Consider the following 19,828-nt stretch of genomic DNA (forward strand, 5'->3'; position numbering starts at 1 on the left):
GCAGGGGAGTTTTGAAATGGTACATACATTGTATGCCTGTTTGATATAATTAGAGAACTTCTTCATATAGAATATAAAAAAAAGCTGGAAATTCTAGCAGTGATAGTTAAAGAATTAAAAGTCGATGAGTTTGGCAACTAAGACCTCGGCAACAATTTAAATATTTCAATTTAAAAGAATACTTAGTTGCATAAATAACAGCGTCCAATAAATTGAAATTTTGAAAACGACTTGCGAGCAAGTTGAAACTGACAGAAATCAAGATACAGAAGTTTGACTGTTTGAAGTTAAAGTTACATACCATCTTTGTCCAGATATTTGTGGGTGAATACGTCTGTTAGATCGCACGGGTCATATTCATTATAATTTTTGTCACCCCACTCTATGTAACATCTGACGTCATTGGGGACAGGCCCTACTATGCTGAAAGTAAAATTTAAGACTGCCGGGGGGCCGAATCTCACTGGCGCAACCGGATCCATAACAGAATTGTCTACGCCGACCATTACGGCGACCGGATAGGTTTCCGACACAAGGTTAAATGCGTTAGACACTGTAACTGTCATATGATAATATCCTGAAGTTGCAAAAGTGTGTGTTATCGGAAAGCTGAACCCTGGCACGGCTGACGCCCAGGTCTGCCCTGTACTGGCGGCGAGATTATCAGTAAAGCCATCCTTATAGTCAATATCAATGGCAACGCTGGTTCCAGCAACCATATCCACTGTACAATTCACGCCGGAATTCAGGGGGATAATAGTGTAAGGAGAACCAGGCACAGCGGGAAACTCGTTTTGAAATATACAGTCGATAACAGCATCTGTGATTTCTATTTCTATGGTGAAACTCGTGGATGGTACTGATACCGTACCGAGGGGGTTTGTAAGTTGGTATGAAATAGTATGTGTCCCTGTAACTGTTTCCAGTCTTGGATTATCTGAAGTCGCTTGGTGTAGAGCTCCGTCTACAGTCATGGCAACTGCTATACCGTCGTATGTGAAGCTGTCCAGGGAGACATCTGTTCCTGCGTCCCATGTCAGCATCAAATTGAAATATTCTCCTGCAACAGCACCTGGAGGCGTTAATGCAACATTGATAAGTTGTTCAACTGCTCGGATGTTCTTGGTCGTCTGTGCGGTACTTAAATTGTTAGCGCAATTAACGTTTATTGTGACGTCACCAGCAATATTGAATGTATGATCAAAACTTAACCCGTCAGCTTCTGTTATTTGTACAGATTCAACGCTGCCATCCTCACATACAAATTCGAAGTCACATACGTAATCGCTTCCGCCTGTCATACCAAGATCTATATTCGTTACCACACCCACCTCAACATAACTAATGGGTGCAGTTACAATCAACCCAGTTATCTGTTCTTCAACATAAATGGTTGTGAAGTTGAACTTGAAACTTACAGCATTAGAAACGTTGACGGTCAGGTTGTAGGAACCTAAGGTTGCAAAGGTGTGACTCTGAGTTATAAGGTCGGTGCCTTCGTATGGCGTAGTATCAAAGTTCCAAGCGACATTTGCAGGTGAACCTAAAATAGCGAGGATAAATTGGTTTAATATGCCAACCTCATTCATATATACTACAGCCTACTCACATTGATTTTTCTTGCATATAGTAAGAGTGATTCCAGAATTAACTGTATTGAGGGGGGGGGGGGGGGGGGGGCGTCCATAAAAAAAATCATAATTATGGGTGATGGGGTCCATCAGGAAATCATAATTTATATGGGTGGTGGGGTCCATCAGGAAATCATAATTATGGGTGGTGGTGTCCATCAGAAAATCATAATTATGGGTGGTGGTCCTTACAAAATCGTCTTTATTGGTAGTGGGTTGATTGTAAGGGGGGAGAGGTGCGGGGTGTTTGATCACCTCTCTTAATCAACTACGGATATTTTCCTTTCTTTTTCACTACATGACCGTGATATACGGGCCGCAATTTTGAATTCACCGACCTAAGATGTATGATCATACTTTTTTACATTTCTATATACTAAACATTCTTTCTGTCTCGTCTCGCTGCCTGGGTCGCATTTTCGTATCCCCGATTTTTTACTGTATCTTGTACTTGTGTAGAAGTCCGCGGAGACCGATTGATTCTTCCATTCTAACGTATCAATAAATGTTTGTTGTGCCACGTTATGCCATATACCAGTTATGGCCGTTTCTCATACGCATTAAAACTGAACCGGAAAAGAAACAGAATGCAGCTGACAATAGTTTCAGAAGTGAAATCGAGGCCGAAAGGAAAACATGTATGAATTGAGTAAAAATTCTTTGTATGAAGATCACTTAAAATTTCCCTAAAATTAGTCGAAATTTTCCTTGCTCATACAAATGCAGGCGTACAGGTCCTCGTACAAGGTCGTATGTTAATAAATCAGTGACATCCATTTCATTATCCGGTGCCGACGTAAATAGCATATCGTCATCAGCCATATTAAGGACATATCTGACATAGACATTTCAATATATGTGTGAAAGCACTAGCTGATTCCGTAACGTATTTACAAGAAAATATGTAAGTCGCTAAGAAAACCCACATCATAATATACCCGACCGTCCTCTCAGGGAAGACGCTAATGACGGACACAAACTTATTAACAGTTACTGCAGTATTACACACTTGTTTTCTACAAAACATATTTTTAAACAGTTGCGCACTTCCTTAATATTTTATCTGAATGGATTTTGAAGTTTAAACACCAACAGGCTGATAATGATTATTCTTTCACTCATTCCGGCGAAAACAAATACTGACCTACCGACCCACTCCTTGAAGTGCTTGGTCAAAAGGGTCAGACGAATATATTTTTAAGGTTGGCCTGAACGAAACGTGCTCATTATAAATAAGGTAGGTGGAGTATAGACATTTTTCTATGCCAACGACGAACATTCCAAATGGAATGAAACATTTTGACATTGTTTACCCAGTGACTCTTTAGAAAAAAGAAAAAGCGGTAAATACTACCGCTGTTAATTATAACAATAGTCCTCTCCGTGCTTAGAGTTCTGTTTCGCAAATTCATGGAACATTTAATATATAGGTGGTGGGGTTAGTAAAAACTCATAATTATGGGTAGTGGGGTTGAAGGAAAATTAAAAATTATGGGTTGTGGAGTCGGAGGAAATTAAAAAGAAATGGGTGCAGGTTTTTTTTTCTTCAAAAAGTGCCTTCCGACACCCCTCTCCCTCTCAATACAATTTATCTTGACCTGCTCTACTAACAAATGAAACAATTACCGAATAAAGACCCAGTTTTGGTCTCTCCGAAGGGTGGTCGTTACATCAGCTTAATTGTATTATGTATATAATATCCATGCTCAGGTTGCTAACAGTTCATTTTGTTTAAAATTGAACCATGCTGTAGCAGTTTCCATCCTTTCTATGGAATTATATAATACAATGCCCATTCGTAGGGAAATATGTCAATACATGTACATGGAAGGCTAGTAATGACATACTAATCGTAAAATAGACAAACGTATTTGTAAACATGGACGGTTCCAAACTGAAGGGGATCCATGCTAAAAACAAATGACAAAATACAATACATATCGCATTTCCGTAGGCCTGACCAACCAATAAACCGGGCCAGTCTATTTATAAGTACATAACACTGTTGACCAATTTAAACGAAGAGTAATACTGACCTGTATAAGGCTCAACACTAAAATCTGTCGGCGTATTAAGTGCGACGTAAACTGGGGCATTTAGTATGGCTGCATTCACACCTTCCAAAACATTTATAGTTGTAGAATTAACCATGGCACTATTCGGGATATTAACTTGGTCCAGATTGGAAATCGTGGCCTGAAAAATAATTATTATTATGGTTTGTCATTTTGATAAGCAAATTATGTTTCACTAGTTTTTGAGTAATGTTTATTACCAGGGTTTCTTAAAAATATCAAAAAGTCGATGAAAACAAATGTTTCTTTACTTCGCTACCTACAAGTTTCTTGCATTTCTATAGGTCAAGAGACCCGGAAGTAGATCATAATTAATGGTTTGTTTGTAAAGGCATATTGCACGCCAACCTCGTATATCCTCGTGGCCGATATAAAATGTTAATTGATAAATTATCATCTGTGTGCGGTCACAAAACATGTAAATACTTTTTATTATATTATGAATGTAATTTGAGTCAATATTTTGGTGTAAAGCTGAGAATTATAGCTGAACCACCGTTGTATTTTATATTTATTCCTAGTGCAAACAGTCCGGTTCGCTAAACACAGACGGCCGTTTCTTCCCTTTATGACACTGACCATGGCTGGGTTAGAAACCGAATTAGAAAGCTAGCTCAAATTGCCACTGTATTTTTCCCAGTCGAGACTCATCAATGTACATATCAGGATTTATGGGCGGAAAGTTGTCACTCTTTTTTTCGACGCATTTTACAATTTGTATTCTATTGAAATTTATGCTTTTCTGAAATGTTCGGCTTGTTCCACTATGGAGGCTGGTGCGCGATGCTAACTGCTAAATGGGAAATATCTAATATCAAACTTTAAAAACCAATAACTAAATTCTAAAGCTAAATAGAAACTGCTATGCCATAATACTTAATGCGAAATGCCAGATGTCAAATAGCTAATGCTTATTGCCAAACGATAAAAACTAATCCTAATATCCTTAAAATTTATGACTTAGTGTCCAGTATCTCTTAAACTAATAAATGTAGCTTTTCATTATTAAAAAAACATATAATGCTCTGCCACTCTGATTCGAAGCACGGAATGGCAAAATATATTTTTTAAACAAAAATAAAGTTATGTAAAGAAGGCCAACGACTCTAGGAAAAAAATCCATCCACTAATTCAGGCATATATATTTGAATAAGGTCTTAGCAATACGAATATGGCATTTATTGTTTTGCATTCAGTTGCAATTAATAATCAGCATTTTTCGTTTGACAGTTACTGTTTAACAGACAATATTTGGCATCATCAGTCTTTGATAATTAGCACGTCGTTAGCTCGCCAATGAAACATGTTTTCATTCCGCTGGAATAAAGGATTGTGTTAAGAAAATCAACGAAAATGAACGAAGCTTCCGAATTCCATGAAAGCTTCCCGGCTTTACCTGGCTTTTTTGTTCGATAAATTATAAATGCATTGGCAAGCTGAGTTCCAGCTAGCAAAATATATAAACCCAAAGAGACTCTTTCTAAATGAAAGTCGTTTCTTTTGGTTTAGCTGGTCGATGGCATACCATATATGTTGTTGTTGCGCAGGTGCTTTTTGTCTTGAGAGATAATTTTACGAAGGCAGACAGATTTTACACCGTACCTGAAATGTTACACTTCCCGGCATTGTGAATTCTAGCGGGTACATTATTTCTGAAGTATCGGCAAATATCGCCTTCAGTTGATGTACCTCCGTTGTTGAGGTACAGGCAGTAGACCCAATACTTGCTGGTGCTACATGACCAGCACAATAACTGTCGTATTCAGTCCCGATGGGTACATCTGGAACGGAATTTGCAATTAATGGTGTGGCTTTCCCGTCGTGTGCTATTACATCCCCGGGCTGAATATTCAGGTCTGCTGGTGAAGGTGCGTAGTGGTATCCTGGGGTGACATTTACTGATATTGTATGTTCAAGTCTGAAAAGATACAAATTCAAACTGGAATGGACTAACAGATATATTCGGGATTGCACCCATGCACTTCTTCAAGCATTAAAAAACGTTGGTCGCGGGGTCCTGAGTTCGATCCTCGGACGGGGCGTATGTTCTCCGTGACCATTTGATAAATGACACTGTGTCTGAAATCATTAGTCCTCCACCTCTGATTCAAGTGGGGAAGTTGGCAGTTACTTGCAGAGAACAGGTTTGTACTGGTACAGAATCCAGGAAACTGCCCGCCGTTACATGAATGAAATACTGTTGAAAAACGGCGTTAAACCCCAAACAAACAAACAAACAAATCTTCAAGCATTAAAATGCATCAGAGATGTAAGCAGTAACTATATCTGCTATCACTGTAACTAGCGCCAGTCTTTATTAGACGTCATGTATGTAATTATCCCTTGTATATTCTTATTCCACGAAATGAAGTTATTGTTCGAGACTTAAAAGATGAATTTCATTTCATTTATATCTGCCCATATTATCTACAAATAAGGAAAATATATATTAAGCGACATTATTTTGTTAATCCATCAGTTTTTAAGTTCCATACATTACTAAATTCGACCAACAAAAATGAGCTTATCAATGTGTGTAAATATATCAAAGAGGCATTTTTAGAAAAAGAAGTTCGATTATCAATAATACGTCGTAAAAATAAACATGACATACTACTCTCACTGCCTTTGTTAATTACATTATATTTTAACATAACGACTACGTAATGTTTCCCCTTTTCTCTGTTTAATCTATTTAAAAATGATGAAAAGGTTACAGATATTTGCTTTGATCTTTATTTTTTCACAACAAAATATTATTTATCCTTAATCGGAAAAGACGTCATTTGAAAGCTTTCATTTAGATAGTCTCTTTCACGAAGGTAAAGATATCAAAATTGGTAGAATTCATACGTGTAGCTGGCAAGGAGACCCGGAGTTCGGGAGATGGGAGAGCCACAGCAACTGCCGGTGTCCATACAATAACCCTCAACACCACATGTAACATCGCACGTGCTTTGACAAGTGTTTGTATCATAGCAATACACCTGCCCTCCACAGCTAGGCCGATACACCTAAAAGTTAAAAAAATTGACAACCATTTTAATAAACTTATTAATTTATATTTTAATGTGTAATATCTGGGTCTAAAAGTAACCAAGGATATATTTACTAGTACCCAAGTATCACCAGATCATTTTTGAGAGCAATAGTTGACACAAGAGGGCCATGATGGCCCTATATCGCTCACCCGTGTTTAGTTGCTTGCTTGGACAAATTTCTTCGCTAAAGTTAAAAAAAACTAGGCGAGTAGGTCATAGTAAAGATTATTCAAGATAATTACTGAAATCTGTTAACATATATACAGGTGGTCCAAATCGCTTTGCTTAACTTCAAAAATAAGAAAGTAGAACAGTAGGTCACGAGTAAGACTATTCAAGATGAGGATTGAAATCTATATCAAACATCATACAGGTGGTTAAAATCTCTTTGCTGTAGCTTCAAAACCAAGAAAATAGGTCAGTAAGTCAGGGTTAAAAATATTAAAGATGAGGACTTAGATCAGTATCAAATGTTGTCCAAATTTCTATGCTGTACCTTCAAAGACAAGAAAGTAGGTCAGTAGGTCATGATTAAGACTATTCAAGATGAGTATTGAAATCTGTATCAAAAATTATATGTGTGGTCCAAATTTCTATGCTGTAACTTCAAAAAGCGAAAAAGTCGGTCAGCAGGTCACGATTAAGACTATTCAAGATGAGTTTTGAATTCTTTATCAAACATTATACCTGTGGTCCAAATTTATTTGCCATTGCTTCAAAAGCAAATAAGTCTATGTATGTCAAGGAACCAAAAAAAAAAAACTGTTGACCCCTGGGCGCAGTCAATTCTGACCCCAGTTTCATACTTCGAACAAACTTGATAGTTGACCACCAGACAATAGGCCTACTAATAAGGTCTGAGCCTTATGGTTCTGGGCAAGGAGATTTTTAAAGATTTTTCCTATATTAGTCAATGTAAAACAAGGGACCCCGGGCCTGGCATATACCGATCCCAGGGTCATGATTTGAACATATTTGGTAGAGAACCACTAGAGCATTCCGCATACTAAATATCTAAGCTCTGGGCCGTATGGTTTAAGACAAGAATTTTTAAAGGTTTTTCCCTATACAAGTCAATAAACCATGTGCACCGGGGGCGTGGTCAGTTTTAACCCCAGGGGAATAATTTAAATAATCTTGGTAAAGGACATCTATACACTGCTTCATACCAGATATCAAAGCCATATGCCCTGTGGTTTTGTACAAGAAGATTTTCAAAGTTTTCCCTATATAAGTCTATATAAACCATGTGACCTCATGGCGAGCCATATTTGACCCTAGGGGATAATTTGAACAATCTTGGTAGAGGACTACTAGATGATCCTACATACAAAATATCAAAGCCCTAGGCCCTGTGGTTTTGGACAAGAAGATTTTCAAAGTTTTTTCCTATATAATATATAAACCATGTTACCCCCAGGGCTGGGCAATATTTGACTGTAGTGATATGAGTTGAACAATATTGGTAAAGGCTCACTAGATGATGCTACATACCAAATATCAAAGCCCTAGGCCTTGTGGTTTTGGACAAGAAGATATTCAAAGTTTTTCCCGATATAAGTCTTTATAAACCATGTGATCCCTAGGGCGGGACCATATTTGACGTTAAGGGGATAATTTGAACAATCTTGGTAGAAGACCACTAAATAATGCTACAAACCAAATATCAAAGCCCTAAGCCCTGTGGTTTTGTACAAGGAAATTTTCAAAGTTTTTCCCTTTGTAAGTCTATATAAACCATGTGACCCACAGGGCGGGCCATACTTGAACCTAGCGGGATAATTTGAACAATCTTGGCAGAGGACCACTAGATGATGCTACATATATCAAAGCCCTAGGACCTATGGGTTTGGACAAGAATATTCTTAAAGTTTTTCCTTTCGGTTGCCATGGCAGCCAGAGTTCTTTATGGAATTCAATTCTTTGAATAATTTTTAAAAAGAGACCATCCAAGGAACATCTCTGTGAAGTTTCATCAAAATTGGCCTGGTGGTTTAGGAGGAGATATTGTTTAAAGGAAACTGTTGACGGACGACGGACGAAGGACAATCACTGACCACCATATCTCTCCCTTTGAGCACTTCATGCTCAGGTGAACTAAAAACGTCTTTGTAGTAGAAGATACAACTAATACACTAGTGGGGATATTGACTTGATACAGATTAGAAACCGTACACTGACGAATTAATCCATGCAATTAGTTTTGGTTTCTCATCTTGATTAGCAATATTTTCACTATCTTTGTGCACCCCTCCCCTACATTTGCGTGTGTGTGGTGGGGGGGGGGGGGTGTTACTTATATTTCCCCTTGTCCGTCGGACGGTCAGTCGGTCCGTCGGTCCAAATTTGTGTCATGCATATCTCAAAGAATCATGAGACTTCAGAGGATCGTTATTCAGCATGAAAAGTTGTGCTGCTGCTGTTTTACACAGATTTCACAGCCAGACCAGAGTTATGGCTCTTGGCTTAGTCAAAACTATGCATACAGTGACACGAGTGGGAGACACAATTGCCCTACGGAAACACATCTAGTTTATCAAAGTTGATCGTATCTACCCCTAAATTTTAAGCGGCACGCCTCAAGATTACGATGTAATGCAGTTATAAAGACGGCGTTGCAAATTTAATTAGCCACGGCAAGTTAAAATTAGAAACAAAATAATAAAGTGGCAGGTCTATGGAGTACTTTTTTTATTTTACATCGCGGGATCGTACGTCCGAATCTCGAACGAGGAAACATTTCCCCGAAACATTTTGTCTTATACGGTCACTAACCTTATGTAACACATGCTCGTGACGCATGTATATCTAATGAAATAGCTTCGTGGGAAATACCCTCAGATAAATTGTGATAAATGGTCATAATTGTCCAATCCTTCGACTAATTACAAAACTGTTATTGTAATTATTTTATAGGAACTCAAGGGCTCTTTGGTTAATTGACTAGTTCAAAAATCTTCAACCACTTATCTTGAACAGATGACTATGTCTTTAAGGTCATCATACGATAATTCTGTACCTAGGTTAATTGCCTTCTTGTTTCAGAACTGAATTTTAGGGTGTATTCAACATAAGGGACACGTCATGAAATCTTTAAGTTTCAACCATATAGAGGTCTGTAAAACGTCACCTGGTATGTGAAAGGAATATCATCGAACATGTATTCTAAGTACCTGTCAATCTTGTCTCTTACGAAACATAAAAGGAAGGGGGAGAAATTTATCTTCAGTGTCCGACGAGCGACCACCGTGATTAACATCTAGGTAGGAATTGAATGAGTTTTTAGCTTTGGCACTCAGCTAACTCGTTGGGAGAAATACTAACTAAAATGAAAAAGCTTTAGAATTACATTTAACTTGGGAAATCTAATTTCTCATATTTGAGAAAGAAGAATTTATCTATGACGTCAGACTCTATTGTTAAGGACAGAAAAAAATAAACTTGTAGACTATAGAAAAAGTGCTTGAGGAATTAATTAATCCTTTATCTACAAAGGGTTACACTTACACCTGTGATTCTGTCTAATGAAAACCATCCTATGCCTCTGATTAATGTCAGGCAGTTGCCTAGGGTCTATCGTTCACCGCTTTTTCAGGTTTAGGTGCTGTCTAAAGTCAGTCATTCACCATTTACTAATGTCAGGCAGCTCCCTAGGGTTAATTATTCACTTCTGATTAATATCGGGAAGTTGTCAAAGGTCGATCGATCCATCATCTATGATTGATGTCAGGCAGATGCCAAAGGTCAATAATTCACCTGTGATTCATGTCAGGCAGTTGTCTTTGATCACAATTCATGTCGGGAAATTGCATGAGGACAATCATTCACCTCTGATTTATGTTAAACATTTGCTGGAATCAGCCATTCATTTCTGATTCATGCGATGAAGTTGTCTATGGTCAATCATTCGCCATCTTTTATTCCTGTAGGCAATCATACACCACTTATTCCTGTGAGGGAGTTGTCTACCTAGCGTCAATGGTGTATCTCTTCATTTCAGGAAGTTATCTTATGTCAATATTTTACCTTAGATTAATGTCGGGAAGATATCCAAGATCAAGCGTCCACCTCTGATTCATACGGGGAAGTTGTCTAGGGTCATTCACTTACTTCTGATTCATGTGGGGAAAGATGTCAAAGATCAAACATTCACTCATGATTCATTTCGGAAAGTGATCTAAGGTCAATGATTCACACATGATTCGTATTGGGAAGTTTTCTAACTTTACCTCTGATTTTTATTGGGAAGATGTTTTAGGTCAAACAACCATCACCTCTGATTCAAATCGGGCATTTGCTTAACAGGGTCAATCATTCCTCTCTGAATTATTTGGGGAAAGCTGTCTAGGACAATCCTCTTCCACCTCTCTGATGCATGTCAGACAGTTATTTAGTGATTAATCATTCACCTCTGATTCATATGGGGATGTTTTCACAGGACAATCATTCCCTGCCTCGCAGATTCATATCAGGCAGTTGTCTAGGGCCAAACATACATTTCTAATTCATGTCAGGAATTTGTCTAAGGTCAGTCAGCCACCTCCGCCTGTTCTTGTCAGGTAGTTACATAGGGTCAAACAGTCATTTCTGATTCATGCTGGGAAGTTATCTAAGATCGACAATCCATCACAATAATGTCTTTTCCGTTAGTTTTCCCGGATCAATCAGTCACCCCTGATTAATTTCATCCTCCATTAGGGATTCATGACAGGCAGTTGTCTAGGGTCAAGCATTCACCTCTGATGTATGTGGGGATGTTGTCCAAAGTAAATCATTCTCCAGCTCTGATTCATTCCAGGCAGTTGCCTATGGTCAGTTATTCACCTCCATTTTATGTCGGGAAGCTGTCAGCATAATAAAAACAACATCGGATTCATGTTAATTGCTCTTAGTGTCCTCTGTCAATGCGGGAGACTGACAAATTAACTCTGATAGTTTTGGAGTTATGCTGCGGACAAAAGTTTAACGGGTATTTTGATATAGGGTGTTAATTTGAGTCTAACTTACGTAAAAATCTAGTGCTCCTGTGCCAACACCATAGTACTCAAAGCCGACAAGTACGCCTGGATACTGTGCGGGGTTGCCATGGTGAATTATCAGACCTGCAGTGCTTGTACCGGATGTGTATGTGGCTAAAGGCGACAACATATGCTCTTGCACGAAATTTCCCAGCGAATACTCCATCGAATCTACCAAATAACAAACATTTAGATTTATTTGATACATATTAATCGGCTTAAATCAGGGTTGACTGAATAAAGGCACATTGCAATATGTACGACTATATAAAAGCGCTAAGCAGTGCTTTTTTGTGGTAATGATATAAGAACACTTTCGATGTTTAAAAGTACAGGAATCATATCGTTCTAAATTTCAAGAAGTAAACAACAGTTACAAAAAGCTTGGGTCATATAAGTGACATGTACATATATACTCTATAAAACACGGATGTTATCTAGACAGCAACATGCAAACTTCCTTTTACTAAACACTTTGATCATTTATACACAAACACTCATTAGTCACTAACTTGGTGGTTGATTTCTGAGATTTTAGTGTTTTGGTTTTGGTACCCTTGACAAAAGGAAAGAGTAACGTTGATTCTATCAACCAGGACAAATAATCAAAACCTTTGGACGTCTGGTGGGGCGGATTTTGGTAGATTTATTTTTGTTTTATTTTGTTTTCTGGCAACTCTTGTGTACCCGAATGCCATTCATAGACAGCTAGGAGAGAGCAAAGAATACCTGAATTTACATTTTGTCTCTTAAAAATATCATGTCACTTGTACAAAAATGTAACTTTATAAAACAGACACACACAAAAAAAAAACAGTTAGCATGCAAATCAAAAACAAAACTGCAATGCGAAAATATACTATAGTATTCATTCACCACCTTTACTTTTTAAATAAATCACGTATAAATCACGTATAAATTAATAATGTACTTTTGGTCAATTTGTAACACTCTATTTTAACAAAACAAATGCCAAACTATTAAAATGCATGTATGAGAAACAAAAAATACAAATGTGTCTCAAATCTAAGATGAAATTATCTAAATGGCCAGCTGGAAATCAGTGAAACCATGGGCTGGAATACCTAATCATAGATGGATCTTATTTAATCTAAATGTTCAGTGTGAATGGAGACAGGTTAAATTAGGACTGCTTGATCACTGATCCGCGATGTTCATGAATGGAACTATTTTGTGAAGCGCATGAATATCTTTTGATGTGATAAGGAATAAAATTAAGATTCTATGATAATCAGAAGTACATTTATAACTTTGGTAGCGGGTAAACTCGCCCCAAAATCATTCTCTGATTAATAATCGTGATGAAACAAAAAATAAACGTTTATAATTGGGTGCCTTCATGATATCGCTCATAATCGTAATGAAACCAACACGAGACTCTTTTTTTTTTTTGGTGCTTGTTTTACATCTCGGTATCTTCTGCAGAATGCAGTTTGAATGTTTTGCGTTTACAGAGACTATGACAGGTGTAGCTTTGGTGCACATACGGTCTGTCTGTTTTGGTGGTTCAAACAAAACCTCTTTGAGAAGTTTATCATTTTTTCCTCCAACAGAAACTGGCAAAAAAACCAAACTTTGTGACATATCACATTATATTACAGTTCGGATAAAAGCCTAACACTTATTATGCCGTTTAAATTATGTAGAAAATGGAACGTTTTGCTTATTTGGTGCATAACTTCCAAAGAACGTTAGCTTTTTGCCCACCTGCTATTTGCAAATTTTCGACTACCGCCACTCCTGGATTTCCATCTGTATAAGAGATCTCGAGGTTCATGTTCGTACCACGTGTAACTGTTATAAAACATGCGTCTTCTTTGTACGTTGCCATATCAGTCGGGCAATCAAGTGTTACGCCATCCGGAATGCTTTCTACAATAACAGAGGTGGCGGTCTCAACATCCTGAAAACATTTGAAGCTTTTTAAAATCATATTTCATGGCCAAATTTTCTATTTGAAAAGAAAAAATATTTTCTACAGACTATCTGTGTAAACAGTAACTTATGCTAGGTTAAAACAGTCAGTACTTTATAATAAATGTATATCTAAAGTGTTCTGTCACTAAAAACTGACCCCAGTGGGTTTCACATTCAAATAAAATATTCTTACATAAACTGGTATATTTAAACAAGACATAATATTTGATAAAGCTCAGCATTTCGTGGTAAAAGTAAGGTTTTTCATTCTTGCGGATAATGTGATCTTTTTTCGGTGGTGACGTGATGATAAGACTCTCTCGAGAATTAGTGGGCAGGACTATATGTTAACCTGTTTGACATATCTGTAGAGCGACGTTTAAAAGCAGATCTAGATGTTGCAGTCATCCTGTAGTGTCCGTGGTTTATTTCAGTACATTTTGGGAAATAAAATATGGATATTTGTATATGTTCATTATTTTGCAAAATCTGACCGGGCCTGTCCTGATCAGGTCTTGTAATTGTCCTGATCAGAGCTTATAGTATATCAGTACTAAACATCAGCCATTACTGTAAATGACGAGGATACTAACGGGTACCATATTAGATTTATATATAACGTATTTTATCACATGTTTGACGTTGCGGGAGTGTAATAAAGCCATTACATAAAAATGATAATACACTAGTGTAATTAAGAAATAATATATCTCGTCATGTGATTTGTCGTTGAATAAATCATTGTTTGGAGTTCAGATGCGAAGGAATTATATCACGAGGGCGCAGCCCGAGTGATATAATAATACGCATCTGAACGACAAACAATGATTTATTCAAGAGCAAATCACTAAATGAGATATATTATTTCGATTCTAACACGTTAACAAGGATTTTTAAGTACATCCTTGACGACATTAATCAAATATTTGCCCGTTTTCAATCGGTTTCTTTTCCAGCGCGCCGCTATGCCGTTTGACGCCATGACGTAATAATTGTGAAGTCAGAACAGTGATTTATTGTAGAATTTCTGCCTTCTTTGTTTAATAGGAAAATAAATCGGATCGTGTTAGAATAAAGCTTTGACGTCGACGTCGTTTATAGTATAGGAGACGTTGGTCAAACTGACTTGTTTATATAGTAAAAGAAAGTTGAATTTTTGATGTTTCGACAGGAAAAGTAAACATGTGATAAAAAGAATATTATATTTGTTTCTTTCCACATTGAATTTATTAAACTCGTTGAATAAAATTGATAAAATGCTCGGCAGAGCCTCGCATTTTATTATTTTATTCAACTCGTTTAATAAATTCAATATGAAAAGACACTCATGTAATATCCTCTAAATAATTATACTCACGGGTAACATATTATCGACGTCAGTAACGTACGAACGTATTTCGTACTCGCCGGCTTGATGGAAAGTGCGTTGCAAAATATTCGTTCCGTTTTCATCATATTCTGTCCTACCGGCAAAGTCGTCAAAATCAACCCGAAGATCGAACCCAATACCGCTCGGTTGAACAGCTGACGTGAGGACTACATTAGTTCCAGCAGGGACTGTCTTTGGTGCCGCGCTGATCGTAAGGTCTACAGGTATTGGCGTGCTATATACATTTACGTATGCTTTCGATCCACAATTCTGCAGCGGGTCACCGGGACAACTCAAGGTGCACTTTGTGTCCGAATTATCCCTGACCAAAGCACCATCTGGTGACGTGTTCGAGCAGAAACAAAATCGTCCTGCAGTTAAAATTAATGAAACATTTTCTAAAATTTAATAAAAACTATTTTAAACAATGACTTTGTAAGCGTTTAAAAGATTAGGAATATAATCTCATAACAGTATCAATTCATCTAAGCGCATTTAATTCTAAGAAAATAATTATAATAATTAACCTTTACACTGCTGCCGGCAAGTGATTCTGCCTTTGCGACCAGTGCAGACCAAGATCAGCCTGCACATCCGTGCAGTCTGATCATGGTTTGCACTGTTCGCTATTCAGTAAGTAAATTTTCAGTAAACACCCCTTCAAATAATAAATGGTATTGCCCGAATTGAATGGTGGACCAGTCCATTTTAGACATTTAGCAGGGTAAAAGTTAAAGCAACCGTACAGCTGAATTGAATCCTTACCAAACGCTAACGCCGCATAGCTATGTCCGAGTCCTCCACAAAGTGTGTAACAAGTCTGCGGTGTCAAGGGTGACTTCCCTAAAGCTCCAGGGTTCGAGGTGTAAACTCGGAGAGGTGTGGTTTCTTTATAGCATCCAAGGTAACCTGTAAAACGGTAAATACAACATGGCTTTAATAAAGTACACCTCCTGACGCAAATATATCATGTGTAGTTCTCAAATATAATATTAACCGTTACCACGCTAATTTTCTATAATGAACTTGTCCATCCTCCAAGTTAGACAGAACCATTAACTGTTGAAAGGGGTGCTTAACAAAAAGATACTGGCTGAAGAGTGAACATTGCAGATCATGATCAGACTGCACGGTTGTGCAGGCTGGTCATGATCTACACTGGTCGCAAAGGCAAAATTAATAGTGTCCAGCATGGTAAGGACTAAACTGATGAAGACCTGTATACTGTAAAACATTTATCATTTGCAAGAACTTTGATTTCGTTAACATTTGCGAAATTTATCCCTTGCAAATTCAAAGTTTTCACAAAAAAAAAATGACAGATTTGAATCAGTATATACGGCTTCACCTTTTGCAACATTATGAATTCAATCTGTCACGAATAAATAAATGTACGTATAAAGTATCAGTTACGTTTTGTAATGAAGGTGATGGCTGTCAGTTTGGCAGTATGAAATCTTTGTTTAAAGGTCACCAACTAAATCTTATCTTCACAAACATGTGTAGTACAGACGTTTTAGGAAAAAAATGATTTTAAGTAAACGTTTATGTTGCACTTTCAGAAATATTTGAGCCGCGCCATGAGAAAACCAACATAGTGGCTTTGCGACCAGCATGGATCCAGACCAGCCTGCGCATCCGCGCAGTCTGGTCAGGATCCATGCTGTTCGCTTTCAGAGCCTATTTCAATTAGAGAAACTGTTAGCGAACAGCATGGATCCTGACCAGACTGCGCGGATGCGCAGGCTGGTCTGGATCCATGCTGGTCGCAAAGCCGCTATGTTGGTTTTCTCATGGCACGGCTCTTTTTTTTTAAACTTCCGGCTTTTTGTACTTGTCCGTAGGAATCTGAAAAAGATATGCACATGCATGATGTACGTAGATACCTCTATCACTGAATCAGTGTACAAGAAAGAGAATTTGATCTTCTTTAAAACAATATCTTTCATGTCTAGGAAGTATGCATGCCAAATCAGAACAATTTCACGAAATTATGTTCTACGACCGTGAATTAGGTGTTTAACAACAATATAAAAATATATTTTGAATGAGATTCAATGATTCAAAATTATGTAGTTTATTTATTTTATTTTTTTGTTATACGCTACCACGAACAGCTAAAAATAGTTAGGTACATATATAGCTCTGCGCTGAGCGTAACTGGCTTCACAACTGAAGGTCATGGGTTCAGACCCAAACGCCGTCTGGACTGACCATATAAACATACTAACAGTCATTCGCTGTTATTTTAAATCGAGGTCTCGTGCGGATGCTTTATACCACCCATGTTTAAAAAAAGCAAGAGTAGCTTCTGGATAAGGTATTTTCTGTATTTTGCATCCATAAATGTTCTTCTGGAGGAATTGCTGATATGGGCAACGCAGGCGTCGGCGAATAAACAGTTAAAATCCAATTATTTTTACCGCTAAAATATATTACTAATAGACAAATTCTACAACTGTACATTTCATGAAAACATTTTGGTATTTGGAAAACATGTCAGATTAATTGATGATTCGTCAATCATTTTGTAGTTTTTTTACACAAAAGATTACGCAATTAAAAAAATAAGGGCTTGGAGATTTTAAAAGGAGCGCACATTAAAGAGAATTTAGAATAGGTTAAAGCTAAATTTAGCATATACAGCTCTATAAGTTATCAGTCAGAGAGGTTTAAATTAATATTAATACAAAAGCAGGCATCGGTCTTTCAGAGAATTCATTTAAAGCAAACATATCGACATTTTTTTTAAAAGCCAAATGTCGATCATTTCCCGACGCAATTCAACAGAATCAATACGTCCCGAGCTGTATCCAACTAGTCGGCTTTGTCAACTTGATTGATCGTAGTTTTCTAATAAACAACTAGAGTGCCGCAGAAAACAGCTTATACCGACTTTATGTTTATTGAACTGGTCCACATTCTATGGGGTGACATATCCGGTGATAATGGAATTGGTGTATATAAGCTCTATGGTACTGCTTCTCACCTGTGGTTCTTGATTAATAAACCAATCGATTTCTATTAAGTCGGTGTAATATCCTGACTTGAAAGCAAATTGAAGTTAAAACGAATTTCAAATAACGATTTTGAAATACAGAGCACCATCTCTTGAGCAAACACTTTTCTGAAATGTTGTTAACAGAGATTAAGTTGAAATTTAACACTACTTAAAGTATGGTCCTTAAAGGCACTGACCTCTAGATTTAGGCTAAATTGGTCTTTCTTTAAAATTGAAATTTGGTCATATTATGAATATGAGTGTGTGTTTCTAAGCTATCTTTAAAATGCCGAATCAAGAAAATAAGATGCCCGCGTCGGGACTCGAACCAAGGCCACCGATTCCGCTGTCGTTACCAATACCGCCACGGAGTATGTTTAATATAGATATTTAGAATTAAAATGCTTTTCGATTTTCATTGTAAAAATTAGTAAAAACGACTAATTCTCACGTGCTTCCATAACATATACATATAGCCTTTCAGTCATTAAGTTACAAAACATTCTTAAGAAATATAGCATTTATTTCCTGGCGCCTTTCCTTCTTTTTGTTGTTGTTGTTGTTGTTGTTGTCGAACGATCTGGAGGCCAGTGCCTTTTTGAATAGATGAATTTCAATACATGTAAATACAAGATACATGTAGTATCATATACACTACTCATTTCATAATGAGTTCCATAGGCTTTCGGATATTATATATTTTAACAAACACATAATTAACAATTATACCATTATATATAGCCGATCAATGTTTTATTATATTTTTACACGACCACAAAGACATGGTCATACGCTTGCGGAATAATTTCACGAGAACCAAACTCTCGAGTCAGTTATTCTGGTCGGTGTGTAACTGATTTGGAGTATAATATTTCGATTCAAAAATGTATAAAACAAAATGAACCAAAAAAGTGAAGCACTATCTATTGGCGTTTTTATTGCACGAAATACAAAATTGACAAGACATTTTTAACCTTTAATCGCTACGATTTATACTCAGTATAATCCAGGAAATTTTTATAACAATAAGTTTCTTAAAATATTGTGAGCTATTTTATAATATTAATCAATTATTTTATGTCATCTCGTGATGCCCTATTTTTTCATTGACTTTATGTGCTAGTTTCTTGTCTCACGTTTTATTTTTGTAACTGAGAATAATTATATTGAAAAAAAAATCCACTTGGAAACTTGTAGATGTTTCACATCCTGCAGAATAGTACACGAACGCGTTCACGTCTAATGAATAATTCTGCGATTCTGAGTCGCAACACAGTTCTGTTATATGACTTTTATTTTTAACTGTCAGGGATATAAAATAGGAGATCAAAAATGGTAACTTTTTAACAGGGAACCAGGTTTAACTGTTCGTTAATGTTCCTTGTTGCATAGGACAGGCTTCATAGATAGTTGTGGTTTCAGTAATTCCTAAATGTGCTCTATTGTATTCAAATCCTGACTTTCAGCGGGCCATTTGATTCCTCCCACAATTATGTTCATCAGTATTTCTTGTCCCCAACCCCCTCCTACCAGTAGTTTGCTATGTGAGTAAGTCTAAAGCTAGTGTCATGAGGAACCGTTGTAATGGACAGTCGGCACACGCTATGTTCATGTAGCGCAATGTTAGGGTATCTGTGTTTTAATTGGTTAACGTAGTTGGTATGTTGGTATGTTGTGATCATACGAAATATAATATCTTTTAGATTGTTTGATTTAGTTTGATATATTATTTTTGTGCCCCCAACTTTTGTGTGT

The 19,828-nt window shown here is 37.1% G+C and overlaps 1 protein-coding gene across 1 annotated transcript in view; it reads right to left on the bottom strand.

The window, feature by feature from the left end:
- LOC123564686 (uncharacterized) overlaps positions 1–19,828 on the bottom strand; it is a 108,361-nt gene that overhangs the window by 86,254 nt on the left and 2,279 nt on the right. Inside the window, exons 3-10 of the mRNA XM_053537347.1 lie at positions 15,838–15,981; positions 15,061–15,443; positions 13,494–13,689; positions 11,755–11,936; positions 6,560–6,720; positions 5,309–5,624; positions 3,668–3,827; positions 302–1,543 (exon numbers count right to left, since the gene is read on the bottom strand). Coding sequence (XP_053393322.1) covers positions 302–1,543; positions 3,668–3,827; positions 5,309–5,624; positions 6,560–6,720; positions 11,755–11,936; positions 13,494–13,689; positions 15,061–15,443; positions 15,838–15,981 — 2,784 coding nt within the window. The remainder of the gene's footprint in view (positions 1–301; positions 1,544–3,667; positions 3,828–5,308; positions 5,625–6,559; positions 6,721–11,754; positions 11,937–13,493; positions 13,690–15,060; positions 15,444–15,837; positions 15,982–19,828) is intronic.

The sequence above is a fragment of the Mercenaria mercenaria genome, chromosome 2, assembly GCF_021730395.1.
Source record: "Mercenaria mercenaria strain notata chromosome 2, MADL_Memer_1, whole genome shotgun sequence".
Lineage (NCBI taxonomy): Eukaryota > Metazoa > Mollusca > Bivalvia > Venerida > Veneridae > Mercenaria > Mercenaria mercenaria.